At 42.8% G+C, this 25,657-nt stretch overlaps 1 protein-coding gene across 3 annotated transcripts in view; it reads left to right on the top strand.

Moving 5' to 3' along the window:
* UBR2 (ubiquitin protein ligase E3 component n-recognin 2) overlaps positions 1-25,657 on the top strand; it is a 2,523,611-nt gene that overhangs the window by 1,524,075 nt on the left and 973,879 nt on the right. For all 3 annotated transcript variants that reach the window (XM_069608499.1, XM_069608498.1, XM_069608497.1), the window contains one exon: positions 14,976-15,157. In XM_069608499.1, coding sequence (XP_069464600.1) covers positions 14,976-15,157 — 182 coding nt within the window. The remainder of the gene's footprint in view (positions 1-14,975; positions 15,158-25,657) is intronic.

The raw sequence follows: 25,657 nt of genomic DNA, 5'->3' as shown, positions 1-25,657 counted from the left end.
AATAGAAGGGCTAAATACAGCAGATTTACATTGTAAAACGCTGTTTGAGAATCCAATCAAGGTAAAAGAGGCCTGGTTTGAAATGGACTGGACAACAACTATAGAAAAACTTTGCAGTCTGGCATGTGAAAACCTATTTCTGAAAGTTGACAAAAAACAAGGGTGTATATTGCTAATTATCTGATGAAATTTCCAGACAGTAAAATCAGGAAAAACTTTCTCAGAATGTGACTAAATGTTGTCTACACCAGATAAATTTTGTCTGAAAGGGGGTTGGACGACAAGAACTCTTATTTTATGTAATATGTGCAATAACCCGGAGAAACAACCCCTGAAACATCTGTTAATTGAATGTTAGGGTACATGGCCAGCAAGATCAGTACTGTTCACAAGATTTGGTGTGGGGAAATATTTCCCGGACATGTTTTGGGACAGTTTGATCTCGGGGCACTATCGGAACTTAACAATAGCAGGGGTCCAGGTGTTGTAAAAAAGTAATATTGTGTTCTAGAAATCCTTTTGTAATACAACTTTGGGATTGACACTATTGGAGTGATCACCAAGGTAGAAGTTATGACCTTGTAGAGCTTGGAAATTGATAGCTTGTATTCATTCTCGTCTTCCTGTTACGATCGTTTTAACCTTTTTTCGTGAGCTCTATTATCCTTATCTCTTCCTCTTTATTTTTCTTCTCATTTACTTCTTTTTTAATTATTTTGCCTAAGGGGCTATTGTTCAACGGATGATGATGATTTTTTTTTTTTATGGTTTAATGGATTGTGTAGTTTTTATTTGAACTTACTGTGGATTTTATTACTTGTTTTATTAGCTGTATTGTATTGAAGAGACGTTGTAAAAGGTTTTTTTAACCAAACACAATTCAATTAAATAAAAAAAAAAAAGGTGTTAGTTTTAAAACACAGCCACAATTATGTTTTGGAAATAAGTACATCTTACTGCAAAATGCTTGATACATGTGTTTTCTCTGCACATGCACAAATGCTTGCAGTTTTGAAAACACAGATTTTTAAAGATACATGTGGCAAAAAGCACCCAATTTCCTTGTCATCCAAAAAGCAGTACAAACTCGTTCTGCTCTCAGCGTCACCTACTCACTCGCAGGAGAGTGTATATTGTTCAATGGAAATTGCACTAGTTTCGCTTTGCCATGCAATTCTCCACAAAGGACCGAAAACCCAGTCATCAATTACATGTAGCACCCCTCTGTTCAAAGGCCGTGGCCTAGGAAGGTGGGACCGTTATAAAATGTTTGGTCCAAGGGCACCCCTATGTTAAATACAATGTTGAAAGAGCTGGGACAATTGGGAATTTTATTTTGTGGCAAGGACACCCCAATTACTTTGTGATTATAACTTTATCCCCGCTAGGAAAAAGAGTGAGGTTTCAAACTCTTCCAAGCACCCCCCTCGCCCACATCAATGTATTTTAGAATTAATTACATTAATATTCCATCAAATATGCTAAGGGTATATACAGTTTGCGCTCCCTCCCACTATTAGGAGAAAAGGCAGGCAGATCTCTCTCTCTCTCTCTCTCTCTCGCTCTCTCTTACACTTAAACTTAGTTTCAAATGGATCAATTCTACTTACATTGGACCTCTGTTTTGGGGCGCTCAGGAAGGACAGCAGGCTTTTCTGTGAACCCACAGGGAATCGTCATTTCAGTCAGCTATTGACTGCCCCAGTTTCTCTATCCCATGCAAAGTTTAAGGCCTCTTAATGTTAAGGCCTCTCCACCCAGAATGGTTGTAGCCAACTGTCTCAGGATACCCCAGCAGCAGTTCTCCTTCAAGGTGTTTGGCAGCACTCCTTCCAAGATGGTTTTTAGGCAGGATCTCCCCAGTTCTGTCCACTCTGTTCTTCTGTGAGGGCTTTTTACTTGGCAAACTTTACCACCAGTTATGTGATACACGTAGCCATCCTTGTCCTGAGCTTCAGCTTTTTCCCACTTTCTGGGAATATTTGGTCACATTTTAGATTGGTACCATAGTTCTTAAATACTGGTTTTTATGCGAATGACCCCGACAGAACCGCCTTGAAATAAGCTTCACAATTACACCAGTCCCAGGTCTGTAAGTATAACCATTCACCAATTATGAAACATGATAACATTTCCAATGTAAGTCTACGGCCACATGATTAACAAATAGAATATTTAGTTTCACATCACAGCCCACATTTCTTGGTTTCGTTTCCTTGAAACCACGTGATTCAGAGTCTGTTGGGCTGCAATGTTGTTGTAGTCTGCCATTAATGCCTTAGCTCTAATATGCATATATGCATAATGCATATGAACAGGCTCAGGAATCAAAACTCAAAGCCATCCATTTCTTTGGCCCACAAAAGCCTTTGTCATTTCACATGTGAGGAATAGCCGGTTTACTCTGTGACATGTATTTTGCATGAGAAGCCTATTATTCATTTTAATACATTGTGTCTCGCCGTCATACACCAAGTCTTTTCCATGATGTTTTTATTTTAGCATGGGAACATTTTTCTTCATGTCTTGATTTGACTGCAAACGCACATGTAAGTCCCTTTACATGGAGTCCATTTCGGGGCTGTTTAATGCCCCATTTCGCATGGAGAATTAGCCTTTCATTTTTCTGTTGCAGATGGAAGTTAAACGCTGCTGTTGTCTCTCAGCCAATACAGTGATTGATGTGCCTTTTCCATGTTATAATGTTCCTTGTGTCAACTGCAGAAATACCTGATTTTCTATTTGCTAGGCACATTTAGCAGTATTGAAGTTTTAAGGTGGGCTTGTCATTCACCAGTGGACCTAGCCATAAGAACTTGCATTTCGCAGTAAGACATAACCTGGCCTTTCAGTTATAACATTTGGGGCTGTGATTAGCCCCCACAACATGGCAGTTGTACGTGTAAGCTGTGATGATTGAGTGCAGAGTTTGCCATATGTCTACCAAGTTGAGGTTCGCTAAGTGGTTTTCGTAGCCTGCGAGATGCTGACCCTGTCGTGGAGTAAGTGGTTTGTGTTCACCTGTCTTTCCCCCCATCCATTACCAGGTTCATATCTCCAAGAAGAAGGACTTCCCCTTGTCCTGTCTTCCCCAGTTCTTCCAAAATCTGTAACATAAAGTGATCTTGCGCTGAGTTACGCGAGTAAAATGTAAGGATTGTGATCCGCCTGCCCTGAATCTCCTTCACCACCATTATGTACCTGCTGTCTGTGTCTTTGCTGATTGTTGTGTGTGTGAATCCCAGATCATTATGCCTTAGGATCGATATTCCTGCCCGTTTACTGTCTGAAGACGGGTGATATTAGTGTTTCTTGGAGCGATGCTGTGTATTTGCAATCTTGTAAGCTCCCAGAACAGCCGGGTGTGTTTGCCCGGGGCATTTAAACCTCAGACATTTAGGGTCCCCACATTAACCATCATGATACAGAAAATAATTTCCCACCTCCTATGGGTGTAGGCCCACTGCCCAAGCAATCTTTCCCCACACCAATACAGCCACCCAATGATATTATGCAAAGCCCAATCTATATCCCCAGGTCACAGTGCCCAAAGTGTATCTGATCATTACTCAATTTACACAAAACCCATATAACTGCTGTATATATCCTCTCAATTGCTCTAAAAGGCAGAATGTCTGCTTTGCAAGAGATTTCAAGCCCCTCCCAACTGGCCTATCTTTAACAATGCATATAAGCAGTGCAGCGGTCAAACATTAAAACTAGAAAAACTCAAACAAGCCACTGCCAGGGAACGATTCTGTTGGCAGGATAACCATTGCCTTCACTGACTGATTGGTTTCATCACCGTTGACCCCTAAAGAACATATAGGCCCCATACAGGGTCAGAGTCTGCGGACAGTCCTTTTTTTGCCAGTTGGCACACTGGAGAAGTGTAGTTCTCAAGGATAGTGAAAGAATCTCAAAGGAGAACCCAAAGCGTTCCCAGCAACACTGCACATAACACAGGCCTTTAAAGTGATATGGAGGAAAGCAGACTCCGTAGAAAAAGGTAATACACAGAGAGCGAGGACAGCGTTCCAAAAGTCAGAGCCCGTAAGAACTAATGAATTAGGAGAAATAGGCTCTGCTTCTTCAGGATAGAACTAAAAAGGTCCAGAAGTCCAGCAAAAAGTGCTGGGGGTCTCACTAGGAGAGGTGATTATGCATACAACGGATACATCTCTCTAACAGAGGTATCCTAGGACAGGGCTGTTCAGTCCATTTGTTGGTGCCAGGGACACTTCCGAAGGCAGGGATCCTCAAACCGGGGTCGAGACTAGTTATTCCGAACAGTCAAGTGGTCGAACCACAGGCAGGGGTCTTCTTGAAATCAGGCAGAGGAGGAGGCCTTCACCGGGACTTCACCAGGACTTCACTTGGACATCAGTGGAGTTGGTGCTGGTCAGCTGCAGGAGTTGTCCTTGTGGCGTCAATGGGCTGCTCTTCTTCGTAGCGTCTTGGCTCCAACGATCTGTGGAATGGCTGCAGGTGTCCACCTTTTATCCATGATTTGTACTTGAAGCTCACCCAGGTCCACCAAGCAAGGGTAACGATTTGCACTTTTAAAACTTGCAGTGGATTTCCAATCATGGATAACCATTGGCCACTCTTAGTAGCCATTTGCATTAATTGCAAAGATGCACGAGTAAAAGGTGTTGGGACTGTTTTTCTGAAGTCCAACTAAGGGCTTAGTAAAACCATTCAACTGAGGCAGTACAAGACTCCACTCTTACTATAAGGCTGTACCACCTGAGTATATGGAAGCGTAGACAGAGCAGCCAGGCTTGTCTTAGGAGGGAGTGAGTGAGGGCTGTAGAATCAGTTCAACTGAAACACTATGTATTGTAAAAAAAATAAAAGGTTTATTTCAATACAAGTAGGCCAAGGTAAATCTTGGGTAAATAAGTACTATCACATTATATATAACCACATTCATAAAAACACAACACTATGCTTTGAAGTACACAGACCAAAGCATAGACCTTGTTCGGAACACTAACATTATTTCTCGGTAAGTCAGACCTTACCATACACATATAGTATAGGCCACACCTTTTCATGGGGAGTACAAACCATTAGTTACTTTTAGATTACTTTCTGTAATACAAGGGTAGTTGACCATGTCAATTATTCTGTGACACTCTGCAAATAAATCACATAATCTACCAACCCTGTTAACAGGATACTTTGCTTGAATAGTGGAACACAGATTCAAGGAACAGTATATACCTATAACTACTTTGAGGATAACAGTTCTTCTAGGGTGAGTAAGACCTTTTTGGTGTAATATATCATTACAGTTGCTGTTAAGCTCATTGGAACCCAGACTGAGGTACGCAATAACTCTTTAACTTATTTTAGGATGGCACACAGCTAACTCCAGGTAAGTAAAACCAATATTCTTTTTACGGAGATATCGGCAACTTAGTTATGTGTAGACCGAAGACTGTTTCAGCATCTGTATAAACACTTTATGAATGACGCAATGTTTTCTAGGTAGGTAAAACCTAAGGCAGACTTTATCCCAAACAGGCTATACCGCAAATTAGGGGAAGCAAGACCCAGTTGGGAAATGTATACACCTGTTCTCTGAAAGAAATACTTAATGAAGCCAACAACATTACTTTTGGGAAAGAGGCACAACCAATTCACAGGTGAGTAAATTAACCTTATATATACTTTTCAGAATGGCACAACACACATTCAAGGTACATAAGAACTTTTATAACTGTCAACTCTGAGTGACAGTTACCAACCAACTCTTTCACAAGTGAGTACTTTTAAATGCTTGTCATACTTTTCAAGACAGAATCCTTTACTTATCCAGTCCTTCCCTATTCTACTGCCCTTGAGTGAACTCATGCAAAAGAGGGACCCTAGTGGTCCAGGTGCCAACTGTAGGCAGGGTGAGACAGGTTTCTGTTGCAGGCAAAAGTCAAAATTCCTGTGGAAGACTGGTCAAACAAGTAAGTAGTTCACTTCAAAGTTATTTAGGGTCCAGGGACTTCAGAGGAGTCATCCTGGGAGGATTCCAGCAGTGGGCCTGGGCGAACTGGAAGAGTGGCCTCGCAATCACAGAAAATGCCCCAAAGCTATACAGAAATCACAAATGCTTAAGGTAAGTAAAATACCCCAGCCAACATAGTACTTCAGCACAGAAGAAGAGTTGCAGCAGGAAGACTTCAGGATCTGCAGCCAAAATCCTGGTTGATGGATTCCTTTGTCATGAAGACGGATGACAGGACTTTGGAAGGGATTTTGAAGCAGTGAAGCAGGGATCAACAAAGAAGACTCCAGGAACTTTGTGGTTTTGGCACACTTTTCAGGAGCCAGAAGACGACTGAATATTGCTGTTCGGATTCTCGTTGTTTGCAAGGTCCAGCACTCTGATGGTGGGGGACTTTTAGGACTCAAATCGTGTCTGTGGAGTTCCAGCAGGATGCCATCAAAGTTTCAACTCAATTCTGAAGACTGTGCACCACACAATGGATCGAGGTCCCGGGGTATTAGGGTATGGCAGCCCCGCAAGGACGAAGCACGGCGAGGGAATAGCTCAAAATGCAGGTCTTCTTGAGTCTAGTGGATCTCACCAGGCTCTGGGTCGGGGTCATCAATTTCAGGTTCCTGAGGTCGATTGGAAGCGAGGGTTACAGCAGGCTCTGGTTACACAGCAGGCTCTCGGGTCCCTGGAAATCGCTACGCACATAGTTTCATCATCTACTTCTTCAGTTTCAGCTCCAGTGGTCGACTTGTCAGCAGCTTCCAGGTTCAGAGGTTGTATCAGGAACTACAGCACAACCTCTGCATTCTCTCCCCTCATTTTACAGCAAGGGGTGGTCTGGCTGTTCAATCAGGACAGCCAGCCCCCCCCCACTGGGAGTTTTTCCCTTTCAGGCTAAGTGGAAGACAAAGGGTTGCAGAGTTTTGGACTCCTTCCTCGCTTCCTGCCTTTCCAGACACTTTAGAGCCTGAGCAGGGAATCTACAGGATTCCTTCTGAAGAAAAATCAGCCACTGAGGTCATTCCCACCTAGAATGGCAGGGGAAGACCTCAAACAGCAATCACACAAGTAATGGAGAAAAAAGGAGCCCACCATTTTAGAAAAAATGGTGGTCCCTTCTGTGCATTTCCGAGGCTGAATTACCAGACTGCGAGTAATGATGACTAAAAAGTTATAAAGGTAGTTACACTGCCACCAGCCATTCAAGGAAACTTGCAAGTGTAACAAAATGTTACCAGGTAAGTAAGAAAGGGGATACATTGCATCTCCCGAGCACTCCACATAAGGTGGAGTGCGCTGGCTCACTATATAAAATGTAAAGGGGGATGAAAATCCCTCTTTTCTACTTGGGAGCTATAGTTCACCCAAGTACATGAAAGAGAAATTAACAGGAGCGCCCATAGGGGCTGCCCAGCTTAAGCCCAAAAGTTTTAGGAAACTATAACTTCGTCGATACACTATTGAGAGACATAAAAAGGTCACCCATAAAAAGAGTGAAAGAGTGGGTGAGAGAGCAAAAATATCCCCTGCACTTAGGGACACAATAAAATAGTTGCCCTGTCAATGCAAAATGTTCTGGGGTTGACAAAGGTCAGGAAAATGTATCATCGATTTGAAAATCTTACCTAACAAAAGATTTAATACATAGGATGAAATTCACTGCCAGCAGCCAATCCTGGATACATTGTATTTGTAACCCAAAGGTTACAAAAGAAAAAGATCCAATGATCCAAAGTGTTCTAACTGCACTTTACTTTAGTGTGATGTGTGCAGTTTTAAAAATACAAGAAATCCAAAAAGAGAGAGGCATAGTCTCTCAGCATTGATAGTCTTATGGACTGATCAGTCTTACCAAACAAATGAGCAGAAATCAAGGGAAGATGCACATAAGGTTTTACTTGCCGCCAAAAAAAGCCATGATTGAAAACAAATCAAAAGGAAATGGCGTTGCATACAAGTCTATCGTAGTAAAGCATCAAAATAAAACCTTTCCTAGTGTAATGTTCACTACAAACCGTTTCCGGCAATTCATCAGTCTTCAGGCATTGCAACATAGAAAGCGTAGAGTCTCCTACCTGGTAATAGATGAATGACCAAATCGTAGCTCCAAAGGAGTTCCAGGTTTCACAAGAAAGGATGGAAAGATATATCCCAGTAGAACATAGGAATCCCCCTGGCATCTCCTTCGGAGCCCAGTTAAGTACTTGGCGACCGTGGGAAAACCAGGGAAACCCTCATGGGGGAGAAAACCCTATGAAGAGCTGCTGGGGAGCGTTGGTAAAGGTGAGGCAGACAGGAGGAAACTGAAGGACCTCGGGTTCCGATTATAACATTATGTGTTGGTTAAATGCTGGAGAGGTATAAGGGTGAAAACACAAGGTTCAATTCAAAGATGAGAAAACAACACAATAAGGAATGATGGTGAGATTAGGAAAACAGAATTACCATTCAAACATCTAGACAGGGAGTTTAGTAGTTGAGGAACCCTGAGAACCGAGTCCGTTCAAGAACTATTCCTTTGTATGAAACGGGAAGTTCTGGAAGCAACATATAAAGAATTTAAGAATCAAAGAAGGTCGGATGGCAAGGGTCGGAGTGTATGAGAAAGAAATCTACCTTCAAGGGGAGCACGAAATAAAGTCGATATTAGCCGCGTACTGTGGGGGCGTGGCTTAATGGTTACCAATACGATACCCTCGATCCGATCGTATTCCGGATTCTAAGAATGAACAGATGCATCAATAGGAAGAAAACATGGTATGGATAGAAGGAAGGAGGAAACAATGAGATGTAAAGACTGAACTAGCTATACTCACTGAGCGTCCGTATACTCCTATGAGAGTAGCAACGCACCGGTATCCAGGACTTCCCGGCTGATATGCCGAAGAGAGATCGACTTCCGCATCCTGCGTGGCTCGAGGCAGGGAAACAACTAGACCGTCGCTAGGGCTGCCGCGGCCATAAACCGGTGCGGCCATCTTGGAATAGGTAGAAGAGGAATGATTCGTCCTCACGAACATTACAGTATGCCCCTTCTTAGGTCCTTCTCCTCCCGGCTTGTCAGGATGTCTGGCGTGAAATAGTTTTACGAGACGAGGAGCATGTACAGCGTCTTCCGGCTCCCAGGTACGATCTGAAGGGGAATAACCCTTCCAATCGATCAAATATTGTAAATGTCCTCGATGCATACGGGAATCACAAATTCCCTTCACCTCAAACTCAGGACCAGATGAGGCCAAAATAGGGGGAGGACGAGTAGTTATCGTTGGGTGAAATGAATTTCGATTGTCCGGTTTCAATTGAGAAACATGGAAAACAGGGTGAATTCGGGACCAGGTTTTAGGAAGAATAAGTCTAAAGGCAGCACTGCCAATGGGTTTATCCACCCGGAAAGGACCAAAGTATCTTGGAGACAGTTTGGACGGTACCAGGCGTCTGGGGAGAAACCGTGAAGACAACCATACCCTGTCTCCTGATTTGATGATAGGTGCAGGAGAACGAGAACGATCAGCAAATTTCTTCATTCTATCCTGGGTTTGCACTAGGGTATCTTTAGCCCTCTTGTGGCCTTGTCTGATTTGATTCATTAAATGGTCTACATCAGGAAATTTGTGTTCCGATCTTTTTAGTATCGGAAATGCTGAGGGACTGAATCCGTAGGAGCAGAAAAAAGGAGAAGTGCGAATGGTGGAGTGATAGGAGTTATTGTAAGCATACTCTGCCAATGGAAGTAGATCTTTCCAGTTATCCTGAGCTGCCGAAATGTAATTTCTTAGATATCCCTCTAGAGTTTGATTGAGCCGTTCCGTCTGCCCATTGGATTGAGGGTGGTAACCGGAACTGAGGGCACGGGAAATCCCGAGATGTTGACAGATGTGCTTCCAGTAGAGGGAGGTATATTGTGTTCCACGATCAGATATGATTGTATCTGGTAGGCCATGTAACGCAAAGATGTTATTGGTAAAGATACGGGCCATAACGGCCGCTGTAGGAATCCCGGCAAGAGGTATGAAGTGAGCCATCTTTGTAAAGGAATCGATCACCACCATTATTGCCGAACACCCCTTTGAGGGGGGAAGATCAACGATGAAATCCGTTGAGATTATCTGCCAAGGACGCGATGGAATGGGCATCTTGACCAGTAGTCCTGCTGGAGTCCTTCGGGGAGACTTGTTCTGAAGACAATCCGGACAAGATCCAATGTATCGTTTTATGTCTTCCCGTAGAGTCGGCCACCAGAACCAGCGAGAAACCATTTCTTGTGTGGAGGTGATTCCACGATGTCCCGCTACCTTAGATTTGTGACACATATCCAATACCTCCTTCTGGAGGGAGGTTGTAGGAATGAAGGCCCGATGACCTAGGAAATAGCATCCATCCTCCTTGACCAATGTGGGTAGTGTCCCTAGTGACATGCCTGGTTTTCCAACTGATTTGGATTGACCCCTCAGACGTGTCAGGAAGTCATGGGAGGTATGTAACCCTAACGCCATCTTGGGAAAAATTGGTTCAGAACTAAAGGAATCATTAGGGAGCTGTTCTTTACGTGATAAAGCGTCAGCGAGTACGTTATCCTTCCCAGGTATGAAGGAGAAAGTGATCCTAAAAGGAGAAAAAAAAATGAGCCCACCGGGCCTGACGACTATTGCAAGTCTGGGCGTACTGTAGAATACGAAGGTTGTGATGGTCCGTTCGAACTTCCACCGGGTACTTAGCTCCAAGTAGTAAATGTCGCCACTCTTCGAAAGCTCTTTTGATGGCTAACAGCTCCTTCTCCAATACCGTGTAATTTAATTCTGCAGGTGCCAATGTCTTAGATAGATATGCCACCGGATGTTCCTGTTCGGCATTATCAGACTGAAGAACAACAGCTCCCAAAGCATATTGAGAAGCATCAGTCTCCACGATAAACTGGCGATTCTGATCAGGTGTCTGCAGAACAGGGGCGGACGTGAACAGATCTTTAAGTCTCCTAAAGGCTTGATCTGTACTCTCAGGCCAAGAAAAGGACACCCCCTTTTTTAACAGATTCGTCAGTGGTTTAGTCAGGCTTGAGAATCCCGGAATAAACCGCCGGTAAAAATTGGCAAGGCCGATAAACCGCTGAATGTCTTTCCCTGAGGTCGGGATAGGCCAATCCAATACGGCGGAAACCTTCTCCGGGTCCATAGCTACCCCTTTTGCCGATAGAACATAACCCAGGTAAGTGACTTGTGGTTGGTGGAAGGAGCATTTCTCTAATTTGCAGAATAGGTGATTTTGATGTAGACGACGAAGAACCTCTCCCACATGTTTAACATGGTCCTGTAGAGTATAGGAGAAGACCAAAATATCGTCCAGATACACGATTACATTATGTAAGAGTAGATCAGCGAAGAGATGGTCCATAAAGCGTTGAAATATCGCCGGGGCATTAGAGAGCCCGAACGGCATAACATGGTATTGGTAATGACCAAATGGTGTCCGGAATGCCGTCTTCCATTCATCTCCGGCCTTGATTCTTATCAGATGGTATGCTCCCTTGAGATCCAATTTAGTGTATAATCTTGCCCCCCTGACTGCTTCCAGAATATCCGGTATCAGGGGCATCGGATATTTGTCTGGTATAGTGATTTTATTGAGGCCCCGGAAATCTATGCAAGGGCGAAGTTCCGTTGTGTTCCGTTTAGATATAAAAAATAGGGAAGCAGCTGCCGGTGAAGTAGATTCAGTGATCAACCCATTCATAAGATTTACTCTAAGGTACTCTCGTAACACCTCTTTTTCGTTATGAGACAGGATGTACATTCGACCAAAGGGTAAAGGTTGGTCAGGTATTAGATCGATGGCACAATCGTCTCGTCTATGAGGTGGTAACTGTGAGTACTCAGAGGTAGAAAAGACTTCTTTATATTGATAGTACATGTTGGGAAGACCTGTGATTTGATTGAGAGTTGTGATTCCCTGAAATTTAGAAGAGGAAGAGCTGGTGTCCAACAGAACCTCTTGTTGATCTTTTATGCAGTGGCCTAGACAAAATTCGGAACCCAAAAAGAAGGACCCAGCTGTCCAATTAATAAAGGGGTTATGCTTCCTGAGCCATGGTATGCCCAAAATAATAGGATGGTGTGCTGCTCGGATGATGTCTAGAATTATGTGTTCATGATGAGAAGAGATAGACATAAGCAGGGGACCAGTATGATCCGTAATGGGTCCAGATGTCAAAGGACTGCCATCAACACTTTCCATGGGAATGGATTCTATCTTAGAAGACCGTGGGATACCATGAGAAGAGGCCCAGTGATCGTCGATAAAATTCCCGGCCGCACCACTATCAATAAGGACCGGGATATCTTGTAGGACCTGTTTCCCAAAGGTTAGAGATACCTTTACAACCACCATGGTAGTATCCGAGGGATTGTTACAAGTGGATGTATGGACAACTTGTGAGGAACCTTGTTTAGCCATAGGATCCCGAACCGTGGTTCCCCTTACGGTCGGGCGTTTGCGTTTCCCGATCTCCTTGGTGGTGCAATTGGACACTCCTGTACGGTGTGGGTATTGGAACCACAATACATACATAAACCAAGGGATCGTCTTCGACTCCGTTCCTCAAAGGAAAGAGGTCCTCTGCCTGTTGCACCTAGTTGCATGGGTTCCTCGGTGGATGGAACCCGTGGAGTAGCAGGCAGATTAGCAGGAAAACGGGGCAACCGTCCTTTCCTTTTTTCACTGGTGCGTTCCTTCATTCGATAATCAATCTGAAGGACTAGTGCGATAAGCTCAGTTAAAGAAGAACGAGGAACCCTGGATATTTCATCTTTCAATTCTTCTGACAGTCCTCTTCTAAAGATGGTGATCTGTGCGTCATCGGACCAAGTAGTTTCGCTGGCCATTTGTTTAAATCTGGTTATATAAGCCAGAATGTCTGAATTTCCCTGTTTTAAATCTAGTAAGTGTTCTTGGGAAGCTACTCGAATCTCCTGCCGGCCAAACATCGCACGAACACTATTACAAAAGGCCGGATGGGAGTCTAATATAGGGTTATTACTGGTGATTAGGGGTGTGGCCCAGGCTAAAGCTGGTCCAGTCATTTGGGACACCATGTAACCCACACGATCCCGATCAGTATGGAAAAAGGCGTTCTTAAAAGAAAACTGAACGTAACAGGAATCTATGAATTCTTTCACCTTATGGGGATTCCCATCGAATTGGCCTCCAGGAAGAGGCCCTGGAGGGACCTCTGAGCAATGAGGAACCCGTGAGGCAGCAGTATGTTGTGCTAATTGTTGGGCCATCTGCTGAGCTGCCTGTTGTTGATTCTGTTTTAGGGCAGTATTTTCCTGCTGGAGTTGTTGAACCTCAGTGGTCAAGGATTGTACTGCAGCGATCAACTGTTGGATCTGCTGTTGTTGTTGGGAATCCATAATGAGGATCCTCTAGGCTCCTAGTTGCAATGACTAAAGAGCAAAGTTTATTTTCAGGCGTTGCTATCTGTAATGTTCACTACAAACCGTTTCCGGCAATTCATCAGTCTTCAGGCATTGCAACATAGAAAGCGTAGAGTCTCCTACCTGGTAATAGATGAATGACCAAATCGTAGCTCCAAAGGAGTTCCAGGTTTCACAAGAAAGGATGGAAAGATATATCCCAGTAGAACATAGGAATCCCCCTGGCATCTCCTTCGGAGCCCAGTTAAGTACTTGGCGACCGTGGGAAAACCAGGGAAACCCTCATGGGGGAGAAAACCCTATGAAGAGCTGCTGGGGAGCGTTGGTAAAGGTGAGGCAGACAGGAGGAAACTGAAGGACCTCGGGTTCCGATTATAACGTTATGTGTTGGTTAAATGCTGGAGAGGTATAAGGGTGAAAACACAAGGTTCAATTCAAAGATGAGAAAACAACACAATAAGGAATGATGGTGAGATTAGGAAAACAGAATTACCATTCAAACATCTAGACAGGGAGTTTAGTAGTTGAGGAACCCTGAGAACCGAGTCCGTTCAAGAACTATTCCTTTGTATGAAACGGGAAGTTCTGGAAGCAACATATAAAGAATTTAAGAATCAAAGAAGGTCGGATGGCAAGGGTCGGAGTGTATGAGTGTATGAGAAAGAAATCTACCTTCAAGGGGAGCACGAAATAAAGTCGATATTAGCCGCGTACTGTGGGGGCGTGGCTTAATGGTTACCAATACGATACCCTCGATCCGATCGTATTCCGGATTCTAAGAATGAACAGATGCATCAATAGGAAGAAAACATGGTATGGATAGAAGGAAGGAGGAAACAATGAGATGTAAAGACTGAACTAGCTATACTCACTGAGCGTCCGTATACTCCTATGAGAGTAGCAACGCACCGGTATCCAGGACTTCCCGGCTGATCTGCCGAAGAGAGATCGACTTCCGCATCCTGCGTGGCTCGAGGCAGGGAAACAACTAGACCGTCGCTAGGGCTGCCGCGGCCATAAACCGGTGCGGCCATCTTGGAATAGGTAGAAGAGGAATGATTCGTCCTCACGAACATTACACCTAGCAATTTACAACTGAGGGTGGTACAAAAACTGATTTAACCAGTTATGTACCTTAATGTATTGCATGTATTTGCAGTTTTCAGCTGTTCCAAATTATTCTTATGTAGCGTTTCCCTCAGGCACAGAGCAAGGATGAAAAAAGGGTTTGAACTGATGTCAAGGGGTGTACTATGAAGGGGGGGCGTAGTGTGGTCGATGAGGAAGCCAGCCTTCAAAGGTAACAATCATTGTGCTAAACTATGCACCCCAGTGAAAATGTCTGAAAACAGCCGGCACTGGAGGACATCTATCCCAATAACATGTTTAGGGGGAATCCATAGACCTAACATTGCTACAAAGTAATTTTCCCATTTGTATGGCAAATTTTCATCTGAGGCAAGTGCAGTTTTTCTGCCAACTTTTGTTTTTGTATGAACATTTAAATGGAGTCCACACTTACTGCAATGTTATTGTATTTGCAGCGCTTAAGAGATAAAGATAAAGCTGAGAAGAAACGAAAAGCTGAGATTGCCAAGCAACGTAGAGAAAAGATCATGGCTCAGATGTCTGAAATGCAGCGTAATTTTATTGACGAGAACAAAGAGCTCTTCCAACAGACATTAGAAGGACTTGATCCTTCAACTTCATCAGTTCTTGAGCACAGGTAAAATATTGAATGAATAATGAAAACAGAAAACATGATTGCTTGGTGGGTGATGGCCACTACTGGCTACAAATGTATTCAGCAATCGCATCATTGTCTAAAATTGTATCAAATATGTAGTCTGGTTTCAACTGTCTGCATCGCTCCCAAGCGTTAAACTGTATCCCCTGTGACCTCTTCCTTTGAAGTAGAAGCAACATTTAAAAATAACGAAAATACCAGACAGAAGATCAAAATATTTGCTTCGTTATTTTTCAGACTCTGAATAGCCTCTGTTTAGGCTATTTTTGTATGACCCTCTCGTGAAGGCTGTACAAACGTAAATTACTAACCTTATGGTGGGGCACTACACCCAACCTGAAAAGGGTAGCCAAACCTCTTATGGTTGGTAGAGTGGCAGCACAGTCTGGGTTAATTCCATTTGGGGTAATTTGAGTAACAAGGGTAGTTATTCCACACATTTATACAAAGAAAGCGCACCCCACTAAAAAAAAAATACTCCTTTATTAAGTAATCTATGCAGCTCAATAATTACTTTGAGTAGAAATAACACAGTAAATATAATTATCTAATGTATAAAGCAGTACATTTTCATACAAAATAACCCACTGCTATATTATAATATAGATCCATTACCCTGTGATAAGCACATTACATATATAGACAAGGGGTGGGAAGAGGGCGGAAACAGATATTAAGAAACACTTTGAGGGTCATTGCAGTACCCCAGATGCCAAACCTAAGTCACTGTGACCCTAAACTTTTTTCGGCGCTTAATAAATAAATAAATAAAAGAAATCACTAAATACTAACTGGGTCTAACTAGGACAGTGGCACATTCCTTAACAATGACTGTGCGACAGGGGTGACCTTGACTTGTCGTAGGTTTAAGGGACCTAATAATAACTGTAATGTCTTGTTCTGAAACCTGTGAATTCAGAAAACCTGTCCATATTGATTGGGAGTAGATATAACTTTGTGATTGTTTTTTTTTTTCTTTCTTTTCATGAGAGCCTCTTATCTTGACGTACACCAAGCTACATATTTTCAAAATAGTATCATGAGGCTATACATCTGGGGCCTACAACTCCCTTCGGAGGCAATGCAAGGTTCATAATATCCCTTTTTTGCTTTAATAAGAACATCCTTGTAGTGTTTAGAAGTAGACAAATATATTTCCTTCTCAGTGTCTGATATAGTTCTGCGCAGCTTTTATATGATTGATTTCTGAGAGCTCGCAAATTATGCAACTCTGCCGTAAACCAAGTTTGTTTATTAGCTCTAATAAAAGTTTTTTGTTCTTTAAATTGAGCAATATTATCAATTGTTGATAATAAGGTTTGGTGATAAGGTTTAGGAATCTCATGCACTGTCGCAACAGTAGTAGGTAATTCAAAGGAGGAACTCAGCAGAGGGAGTGTTGGGTAAGAATGAGTGCAGTCCATCTGGTGTGGGACTACACAAGACTTACCTCTTGGGATTAGGTAACTCACCTTTTAATATAGGCCTCTACTACACCAGTTGGGAGTGTGACTGAGCGCCAGGCTTATTTTAAGAGGGTAATGTGAGCTGTAGAGTTGTACAATTGAAACCAGTAAGTACACTTACACACTTAAACTTATATAGACATATTTATTTATATACAAGTTTTAAATAAGCATTCTTTAAAAAATGTTAACTGCTAGTAACATTCAATCAGTTAGGATTCCGTTTTTCAAAGACAATAAAAGTTGGTAAAGACTTTTCTTATACTACCACATGTTCATCACACAGAGTGACTTCAGTAAAGGTCTGTATTGCACTTATTTTGGTTACCAATTCAGTTATTGAGTTGTTTAAGAAAGGAAAGGTTCGAATACGTTTTAGAACCTACTTTCAACAGTTTGTAAAACAATTACAATTTCTAAAAGGGAGGCAGGTAGACTTTTATCCCAGCAATAATAGTGTCAACAATTACAACCTATGATGGAACAAGTACAGCCAAAGCCAATAGATTCAGAAGGGTGCCTTAGGGAGCCAGGACAGCCAAAGTCAATGGACAAAGTCAAAGTTAGCAAGTTCAGAAGAAATCACTGTAAATCAAGTGAGCTACTTAGTAGAGAGCACAAGCTGTTAGGCCAGTGCACGCGAGTTGGAATTCACTCTAAAGTGTAACAAAAGCACTTTCCAAGGTAGGAAGCACAACCTATGGCTAAAAGGTGAATACCCCAACCCCTAAATGCAAATGTTTCAGCTGGATTCCTCCTTGCTACAGCTTGGCAGACCCTTGTTCCTGGACCTTGGTTGTTGTGAGGAAAGGGAGGGCGTCTGATGGGCTCCTGTGGCAGTACTTGGGAGAGGTACTCCTCAGAAATGGATTTCCTTTGTTTCAGTGGCACTTCAGTGTTTTGGTGCCTTTTTCTCAGCCCCAATGAAGAATGAAAAGCTCTGGTTGGGAATGGCTTACTCCCTCGGTCCTGGGGACTCTGGATCAAGATGTTCTGCTTCTGCAGGGGCCTCTGTTTGCACACAAAGATTTGGACTTAGCATGATGATTCACTCGTAAAGAGTCACAGGACCCCTGACATTGGGCTTCTGCAGCTCTGGTGAGGCACAACAAGTCGGGGGTTGCGCCAAATGGAAGCTTGTCTTTAGGCTAGTTGGTCCCACCAGCCTAAGGGAGGAAATTGTCCTGTACGGGTCTTCCCAGTCGATTTGAAAACTGGGTCAGCACAGCTGCAGGGCTTCACCGGGCACTTCGCAGTCCAGGAGGGGGCTGCTGGCGTCTCTCCGCGTCTTCTGCTTCGGATGTTCCTCTCCAGTGGTCCACTCTAGTCCCAAAAACTTTGCTGTTGAAGCCTGCCAAAGGCAAAAAACACACAGGATTCGCACCTGTTTCAACTAACAGAGTAAAAGCCAAGAAGGAACTAACAAACAGAAAATGGTGAAAAAAGAAGACGGTGGCCATTTTGGAAAAATGGTCACCCATTGGTGCTGTACTGCAGCTGAGAGTTCAGCCTGTGGTAAAAATGCACAATGTTAGTAAAAAATAAACCACTGCCACCTGCCATTTAAAGTATGTTAGTGTAACAAATAATGTCACATGAGAAGTGGGATAGGGAATTACTGGGTAACCCCCCAGCACTCCACATAGGGTGGCCTGTGCTGGTCCCACAAAGAGAAAGGTAAAACGGGGATCATCTTACTATTCTTGGGAACTGTAGTTCACACAAGAAAATGTAATTAAACATTGAGAGGTCCAAGGGACTTCTTAGTGTCACTGCACCTAAGGTGTTCTCTGTCACCATGCAAAAATCCGATGACTATGGAGTTTGTCAGACTCCATACAACAGTCCCAGTCAGGAAGAATACATGAGGGAGTGAGAAAAGGTCCCACTCAGGAGTAAAAAATAAAATCACACGCTCTAAGTCCAGCAAAAGAGCTGGGGGGGGGGTCTCTAAGGTTGAAGGTAATTGGCACAGAAATGAAATTTCTCCCTAACGGAGAAATACAGTTGTAGTTTTATGCATATTGCTTCTAGTGGTAAGGATATGAGCGTGATGCGATCTTAGCTTTAAACCTAAAGCAGGCACAGCAAACTTAATTAGAAAATTATCCGACCAGGGGACATTGTGATATATCAAAAATGTTGATTGTCACACCGTACTTGGCCGTACTTGTTGGAACAGAGATGTGCTGACAACCCAAATCAGCTAATGCTTGTTTAAGAGTCAGCAGCAAAATCTGCACAATCGTCTATCCAATAGTTAAAATCTCCAAGTAATCGCGTTAGACAAAGGTTTAAGTGTTGATGCAAGTATAGAATTCAACTGAGTTTTGAAAAGTGGCATGTTGTCAGGGGGTCTATACAAGATGTAAAAGCCTGTACGAATAATGCAATCAATAATTATGTAACTTCAAGGGCTTCAATATTTACATCATGAATAAGAGTATTGCCGAATAACCCGCCACTTCCAACTGTAGTCCTAATCCGAACGAGAATCAAAATACCCATCGGGGATTTTGAGAGCCAAGTTAGAAACAGCAGAGTCGGAAAGCCAGGTTTCTATAATTTCTAAAATGTCAGTTATTTTCTAGAGTGTATTCAGATATCTTGATGGCATGTTAAACAAGTGAGCGTTTATTTATCAGAACACAGGTTAAGTCTATTCTATTTTCTGGGGCATCCACCTGTGACCTACTAGGGTCTGGTACCCCTGAATACTCTCCAGTAGTCCGTCTGACTTCAAATACAGGTGTAATGGTAGCCTTCATAGCAGGCAACACATTGGTTTCCATAGTTGAGATAATATTAGGTACATTATGATCAGAAGGCATTGAAGCATAGCTTTGCGAGAGCCCACTTAGAGAAAACCTGCATGCAGTAGGCGTTTCTCCACTAAGACTTTTGATAGATGAAATATCTGTGGAACTAGCAATGCCCCTAAAATGATTAGGTTAATAATCTTACTTAACTGATAATACCTAAAGATAATGAACCCTGAATCGCGTGCATAGCGTTGGAGTGGGTGTCTAATCAAGACATGGGCGTAATTGTAGAGGGTATGGGGGGGGTTTCTCCCCCCCCAACTTTTGTGGCATGCCTCTTTGTCCCCCATCTTTTGGCAGGAAGGCCACTGGGCCTGGGGGCCGCATTGTGGGCTGAGCTGAGTTTTCTGCTGCTTGTGGGTGTGCGCAGGCAGCGACGCGGCGTGCTGGGCCAGTTTCAGCAGTGTAGAGTTTCTAATGTGCCCCTGTCCCATATTTCTAAGGTGCGGGCGCCTTCTGTACATGTCTCCCCTCTCCCCTGTGTGTGGCTTGCTTTCTCTTTCCCTCGCCCTCTGTAACACTCAGTGTGTTTTTTCACAACGTTGATGGATTGACATTGGAGGGCCTTGTTTGTATATTATTACAAACATTACAATGTTCTGGCTCACACGCACACCAATTTGGCATGCTTGCTGTTACAGTGGGATCGAACTACCCCATAACGTGTGAAAGGAAAGATGCCTTTATTTCGGCAGCAATTACTGGGAATTCAGTCGTGACTTCCATGCATCCTGATTTATTGTTTCAAACAGAAGGCTCTTAATCCGTGTTCGTCTATAATCAATGGTATTTATGCACATTATGATTACATTTTAAAGGTGCTAGAGATGTGACAAAGTACTAAAGGTTTAAATAGTCTGAAGAGAGTGCAAAAATTCCAATAATGACATTGGCGGCTTCTCTCTCTGTGTAGCTTGTTTATGACTTGCTTAGGAATTAGGTGGTTTTCATTCATGCATTTAGTGAGTTAGTTTCATATCTGTAGAATGTTCACAGTGGTGGATTTGTTGACGATGCACCATTTAGCCAAACATTAAATGGACCATAAAGCTGTGTGCTCTTGGGTTTGGCAGGCATCAGGATACAAACAACGCGTATTTGTACGCAATACCCTCTGTTGATGCCATGGGTTCCATTGGCACCTAACACTGAAAATGCTGCATTATTACAGTTTTGGTGCTTAGTCGTATTGTGTCCAGTCTTCTTCCAACCAAGAAGAAGCTGACTGCTGCTTGCAGTCCTACCACAGGTTCACCAGGAATAGGTGTTGGGTTCCTCTGTCGTTATCTTTTTCTATGAGAAGTTCAATGGTCCAAACAAGCATATTTTGAGGGGAAATAAGTACACAGATAAGGTACAGGGAAGCACATAAACCTTTACTTTGTGATGAGTATATCCGGTTGGTGATCTGTGTATAGACGGTGATCTGGTTGGAAAATAATAACAGGTCTACTTCATCATATTGTACAAATCTATTTAATATGACAAAACAAAGTGCCAATTTCATTGTAAGGTGCCAATATTTAGCTGAACAAAATATTATTCCTTCCTTCAAAAATAAAACAACATTTTATGGTATCGAACAATAACCTGCCATGGTACGATTAGAATAAATACCCTCTATAATAAATAACAGTAGTACCAAAATAGTGTTCAACGGGCCCTGGAGCAAAACGGTGAATCCACAAGAGTCTTCATCCAACACAACAGCAAAAGAATGCACATACAATTTTCAATAGCAAACCCTAAAATACCCCACGTCACTGCCTAAAAAGAAAGGGGGGATATGAGGCGAAGGGAGCAGAGGAATAGAAGAGAGAAGAGGAAGAAAAACAGGAATGGGGTTGGAATCTTATCAAGTGAGCGGTGGCAGGACAGGGAATGAGTTGTACGGCTGACATTCAATACAGGCCAAAGCCTTGGGGAAAGATGCAGACCCTGTGTGGAGAGCGAACCAAGTCCGTGAACTGTATAGGTCCAACAAATCCCCCTAAATCTCCTCATTTGGCAAATGAGTGCCACGATCTTCCACTTTCACTTTTTCATGCTTTGTAAGTATCTGGTCCCCATGAAGGATGCTGTCTGGTCTTCCAAAGCCAGAAAAGCAGTGCTTTTGTCACAAACAGAACTATTGTGACAAGCTGAGCTTGTTTTTAAGAGTCAGACTGGTGCAAGAGTGTTACAAGAGGGAGACATGTAATTTGAGCCCCCAGAACCAAATTTATGCAATCTCATCCCCAGGCCCCGGCAGGCACCAACCCTCCCAGAATAAGTGAGTCAGTGCTCTAGGAACCAGTCTTCCACAGCATAGATCAGACTTTGTCAGTCCCAATTTGGCAATCCTAACAAGTGTCAAACACGAAACACAATTTTCTGTTTTTTGCAGTTTCAGATTACAATTTCACATTGTATAAGGAATGGCCGATCGACCTTCACGGCATACTTTATTCCATGCGGTGCCACTGTGTGTTTGTGTCCCCAAAGCAACCTCCAGTTTCAGGCTCGCCCGCCTATAGGGCAGTAGACCCATGGCTGAACCAAAAACACAAAATGCTTGTGTGGGCAGTTGTTTGGGTCAAAGTGGGCACTTTTTTGGCATATGTGGGCCAGTTTGATGAGTTACTTCATTATGTGGCTAATAGTTTTGACCAGTGTTGCTGAATACATTTTCTTTAGAATGCACAATTTGCATCACATTTAATCAAAAAAACCTCCCTTGTGTACTGGTCAAACAGTGTCACAAAAGGAATGAATAGACATTTGCCACTGTACGCTACTTCATACCCATCAGTCTTATTAAAGTTATAACCAAGCGCGTCGGCAATGGACTCTTGTCGTGCAGTAGTTTAGTCTTATCCCTCACTGCCAACGTCCGCCCACTCCACACCGCCCCTTTCTTTCAGTTGTCATGATGCCCCCCCCCCCCAACTTTTTCAGCAAAGGTACTCAACTGAATGAAGAAATATACACAGATGCTTCCATTCCCATATCATTTACCTCAACTGGAGTTAGTCGGCCTGAGCAACAACCTGCGAGGTTATTGTTTCCTGTATTTACAGCCACTTCAGTGCCTGTCTCACACAAAATTCTAGACTTTGAAGACGCTGGTGTATTAATCATGGGATGATCGTGTAACATAGTCAGATATTTACATTTAATCGATTTGCACCGCTCTTTATATGATATGGTTAGGTGTTTTATGATTAGCTCAGCCCCCATAATCGGACATCATTCAAAATGCAGTAAAATACAAGCAGTGTATGGAACAGAGGTAACAAATGAAGCAGCGCTTATTGCCTTGGACCCAACCCGGACACTAACCGTGTCTAGAAACCTTCCCAAACTTTGAAATTGGCATGGCTGCTATTTTTGCCCTTAGCCTTTTGAGGCATGTAGACTTCATTTTGCGAGTGGTTGACACAGAAGTGTTACCAGTCTGGTTGATTAAAAGAAGAACAGACAGACAGGTCTGTTGCAGCCACAGCCCAGATTCGGGGTCCACTGTGCAGAAGGAAAATGCACAAAAACGTATGGGACTAAATTACTCCATGTTTCTACTGATTCTTCAGAAAACAAAGGCTGGTGGTAGACTACCTCTGCAGGTTCTCTACCTACATCATTCCATTTTGTGGCAGCAGGCAAAAAGTCAAACAAATTGGATGTGTAGGGCATGGAAGTGTGTTATAACGTTGTTTTCCTTTTCCAAGGTTCAAAGTCAGAGGGAGAGGATAAAACAAATATGCCAGCTACAGATTTGCGGCTGCATTTTAGAAGGCTACAGTAAAGTCTGAGCCGAAAAAGGCAGGGCACAGTGCTTCAACGAAACCAGTACAGCAATTACATTAAAACGCCTCCCCATTCAAACTAACCCCCTTATCACATTGATCAAATCCTAAAAAATGAACCAGTGTAAAAGTGCAATCTTTTTTGCACTTGAAATAGGAAGCATATGGGGGAGCATATCTGTAGGCATCTTGGAAAATTATCGGATAACAGTGCTGCCATTTTTTCATTGCCACAAAATGCCATATTTTACAGCACAATAAAGCAAAAATGTGGCATTCTGAATGGTCCAGAATAGCCTTGCAGCAATAAACAACTGAGTGATGAAACATGCTATGTGACGTGACGCTGCCCCTCCTTTCTATCACCTGCCTGTACAATCACTGGGCCTATGGGTATCTGCATACCACATGTATCTTTTATTCTTTTTCCCAATTAATTGGGCCCATTGACAAAACAACCACGGCTGCCAGATTCCACCTTGCTGCATTATTTTCACTAAAGAGCAGAATATGGGGAAATGATTCTGTCGAGAGTGTGGTATAAGTACCGCCTGAAACAAACTTCATCGGCATATTCTTTTGTTTAGGGAACTTCAAGAGAATATGTTGCCTAACATAGATGTGACACCAGGAGACGACATCTATCTCTGCATTCGGTTTGCTTTTAGTTATCGCAGAATGATTGAATATTGTTGGGGATTCTTGGGCCATTTTTAGGTCACCACAACGTTTTTCTTTTTCCTCTTCATTTGTTTGGGTCATTGACTTTGTTTTGATGGTCAGAGAGACTTCTCCTGAAGTCCTTGTGCCATTTCAACCCTTTTTAACCGTATTTAAGGTATATGGTATTGGGTGTTGGGACAGTTTTTCTGAAGTCCAACTAAGGGCTTAGTACAACCATTCAACTGAGGCAGTACAAGACTCCACTCTTAGTATAAGACTGTACCACCTGAGTATATGGTAGCGTAGACAGAGCAGCCAGGCTTATCTTTGGAGGGAGAGAGATCTGTAGAATCAGTACAAAGAAATTGTAGTGCACATATAGTCCAAAGAAACAGGAACACACTATGTATTGTAAAAATAAAGGGTTTATTTAAATACAAGTAGACCAAGGTAAATCTTGGGTAAATAAGTACTATCCATTATATATAACCACAATTATAAAAACACAACACTGTGCTTGAAGGTGCACCGACCAAAGCATATAACCCTATTTGGAACACCTAACAGTAGTTCTAGGGAAGTCAAAACCAATAGTTACTTTTGGATTACTTATAGTAATACAGGGTAGTAGACCCTAGCCATTGTACCGTTGTGCTCAGCAAGAAATCACATATTAAGTAAACTGGACAATATACTTTTCAGAATAGTAGAACACTTATTCCAGGAACAGTATAAATCTATAACTCTTATTCAGGGTAAGTTATTCTATGGGAGTTGGACCTGGGGGTGTATTATTCAACTACCTCGATATGCTTTTGTAAGGAGCTACCAGCAAACTAAGAGGTAAATATAACCTAAGGAGGTTTTATTCTGGACAGTCTAACAGCAAGTCGGGGGAAGATAGACCTAATTGGGGACACTCATACAATGATACTACAAGAATAATAAAGTGAAACCAACAGCATTACTTTTGGGAAGAGGGGAACCCAATTCACAGGTATGTAAGTTAACCTTCTATTTAGAGAACGTGGGATGGCAAACCTGTGGATAGTGTTGGGCGCTGGCGGAATTTGATACTCCGAGAATTCAGCTGATTAGCTGAATTCTCGGAGTATCAAATTCCGCCAGCGCCCAACACTATCCACAGGTTTGCCATCCCACGTTCTCCTTCAGCCAATTGGGAACCTCAGAGTTGGTCCCCAGATAAACCAGGAGCCGGGCTGCGGGCTATAACACCGATTTACATATACAAGGTGCGCAGTGGACAGGGAGTCCCGATCCAGATAACTCCAACCAACTGTAACCTTAACCTTCTATCTACTTTGTTAGAATGGCGAGAAAGTTTCTAAGGAAAGTAAGACTTTGTGAATACTTTTTTAGGAAGGCACACAACTTATTCAAGGTAAGTAAATCCTATATATACTTTTCAGAATGACGGAACATATCTAAGGTAAGTAATACCGTTTTGTAGCTATTCACTCTGAGAGTTTAACATTCCCAACTAACTCACTTACAAGTAAATAAACATTTCAACACTTACTTTACTTTTCAAGGCAGAACCTTTAAATGATCTAGCCCTTCCCAATTCTAGTACATGAGTTCTCTCAGATGCAGAAGAGGGACCCTAGTGGTCTAGGAACCAACAGTAGGAAGGGTGAGATCAGGCTCGGTTGCAGGCAAAGTTCAGAGTTCCAAAGGAAATCTGGGCAAACAAGTAAGTCACTCACTCTCAGGGGAAGGGGG

This window comes from Ambystoma mexicanum, chromosome 4q (genome assembly GCF_040938575.1).
Source record: "Ambystoma mexicanum isolate Mex_15411 chromosome 4q, UKY_AmexF1_1, whole genome shotgun sequence".
NCBI lineage: Eukaryota > Metazoa > Chordata > Amphibia > Caudata > Ambystomatidae > Ambystoma > Ambystoma mexicanum.
This window is presented reverse-complemented; position numbering and strand designations above follow the sequence as displayed.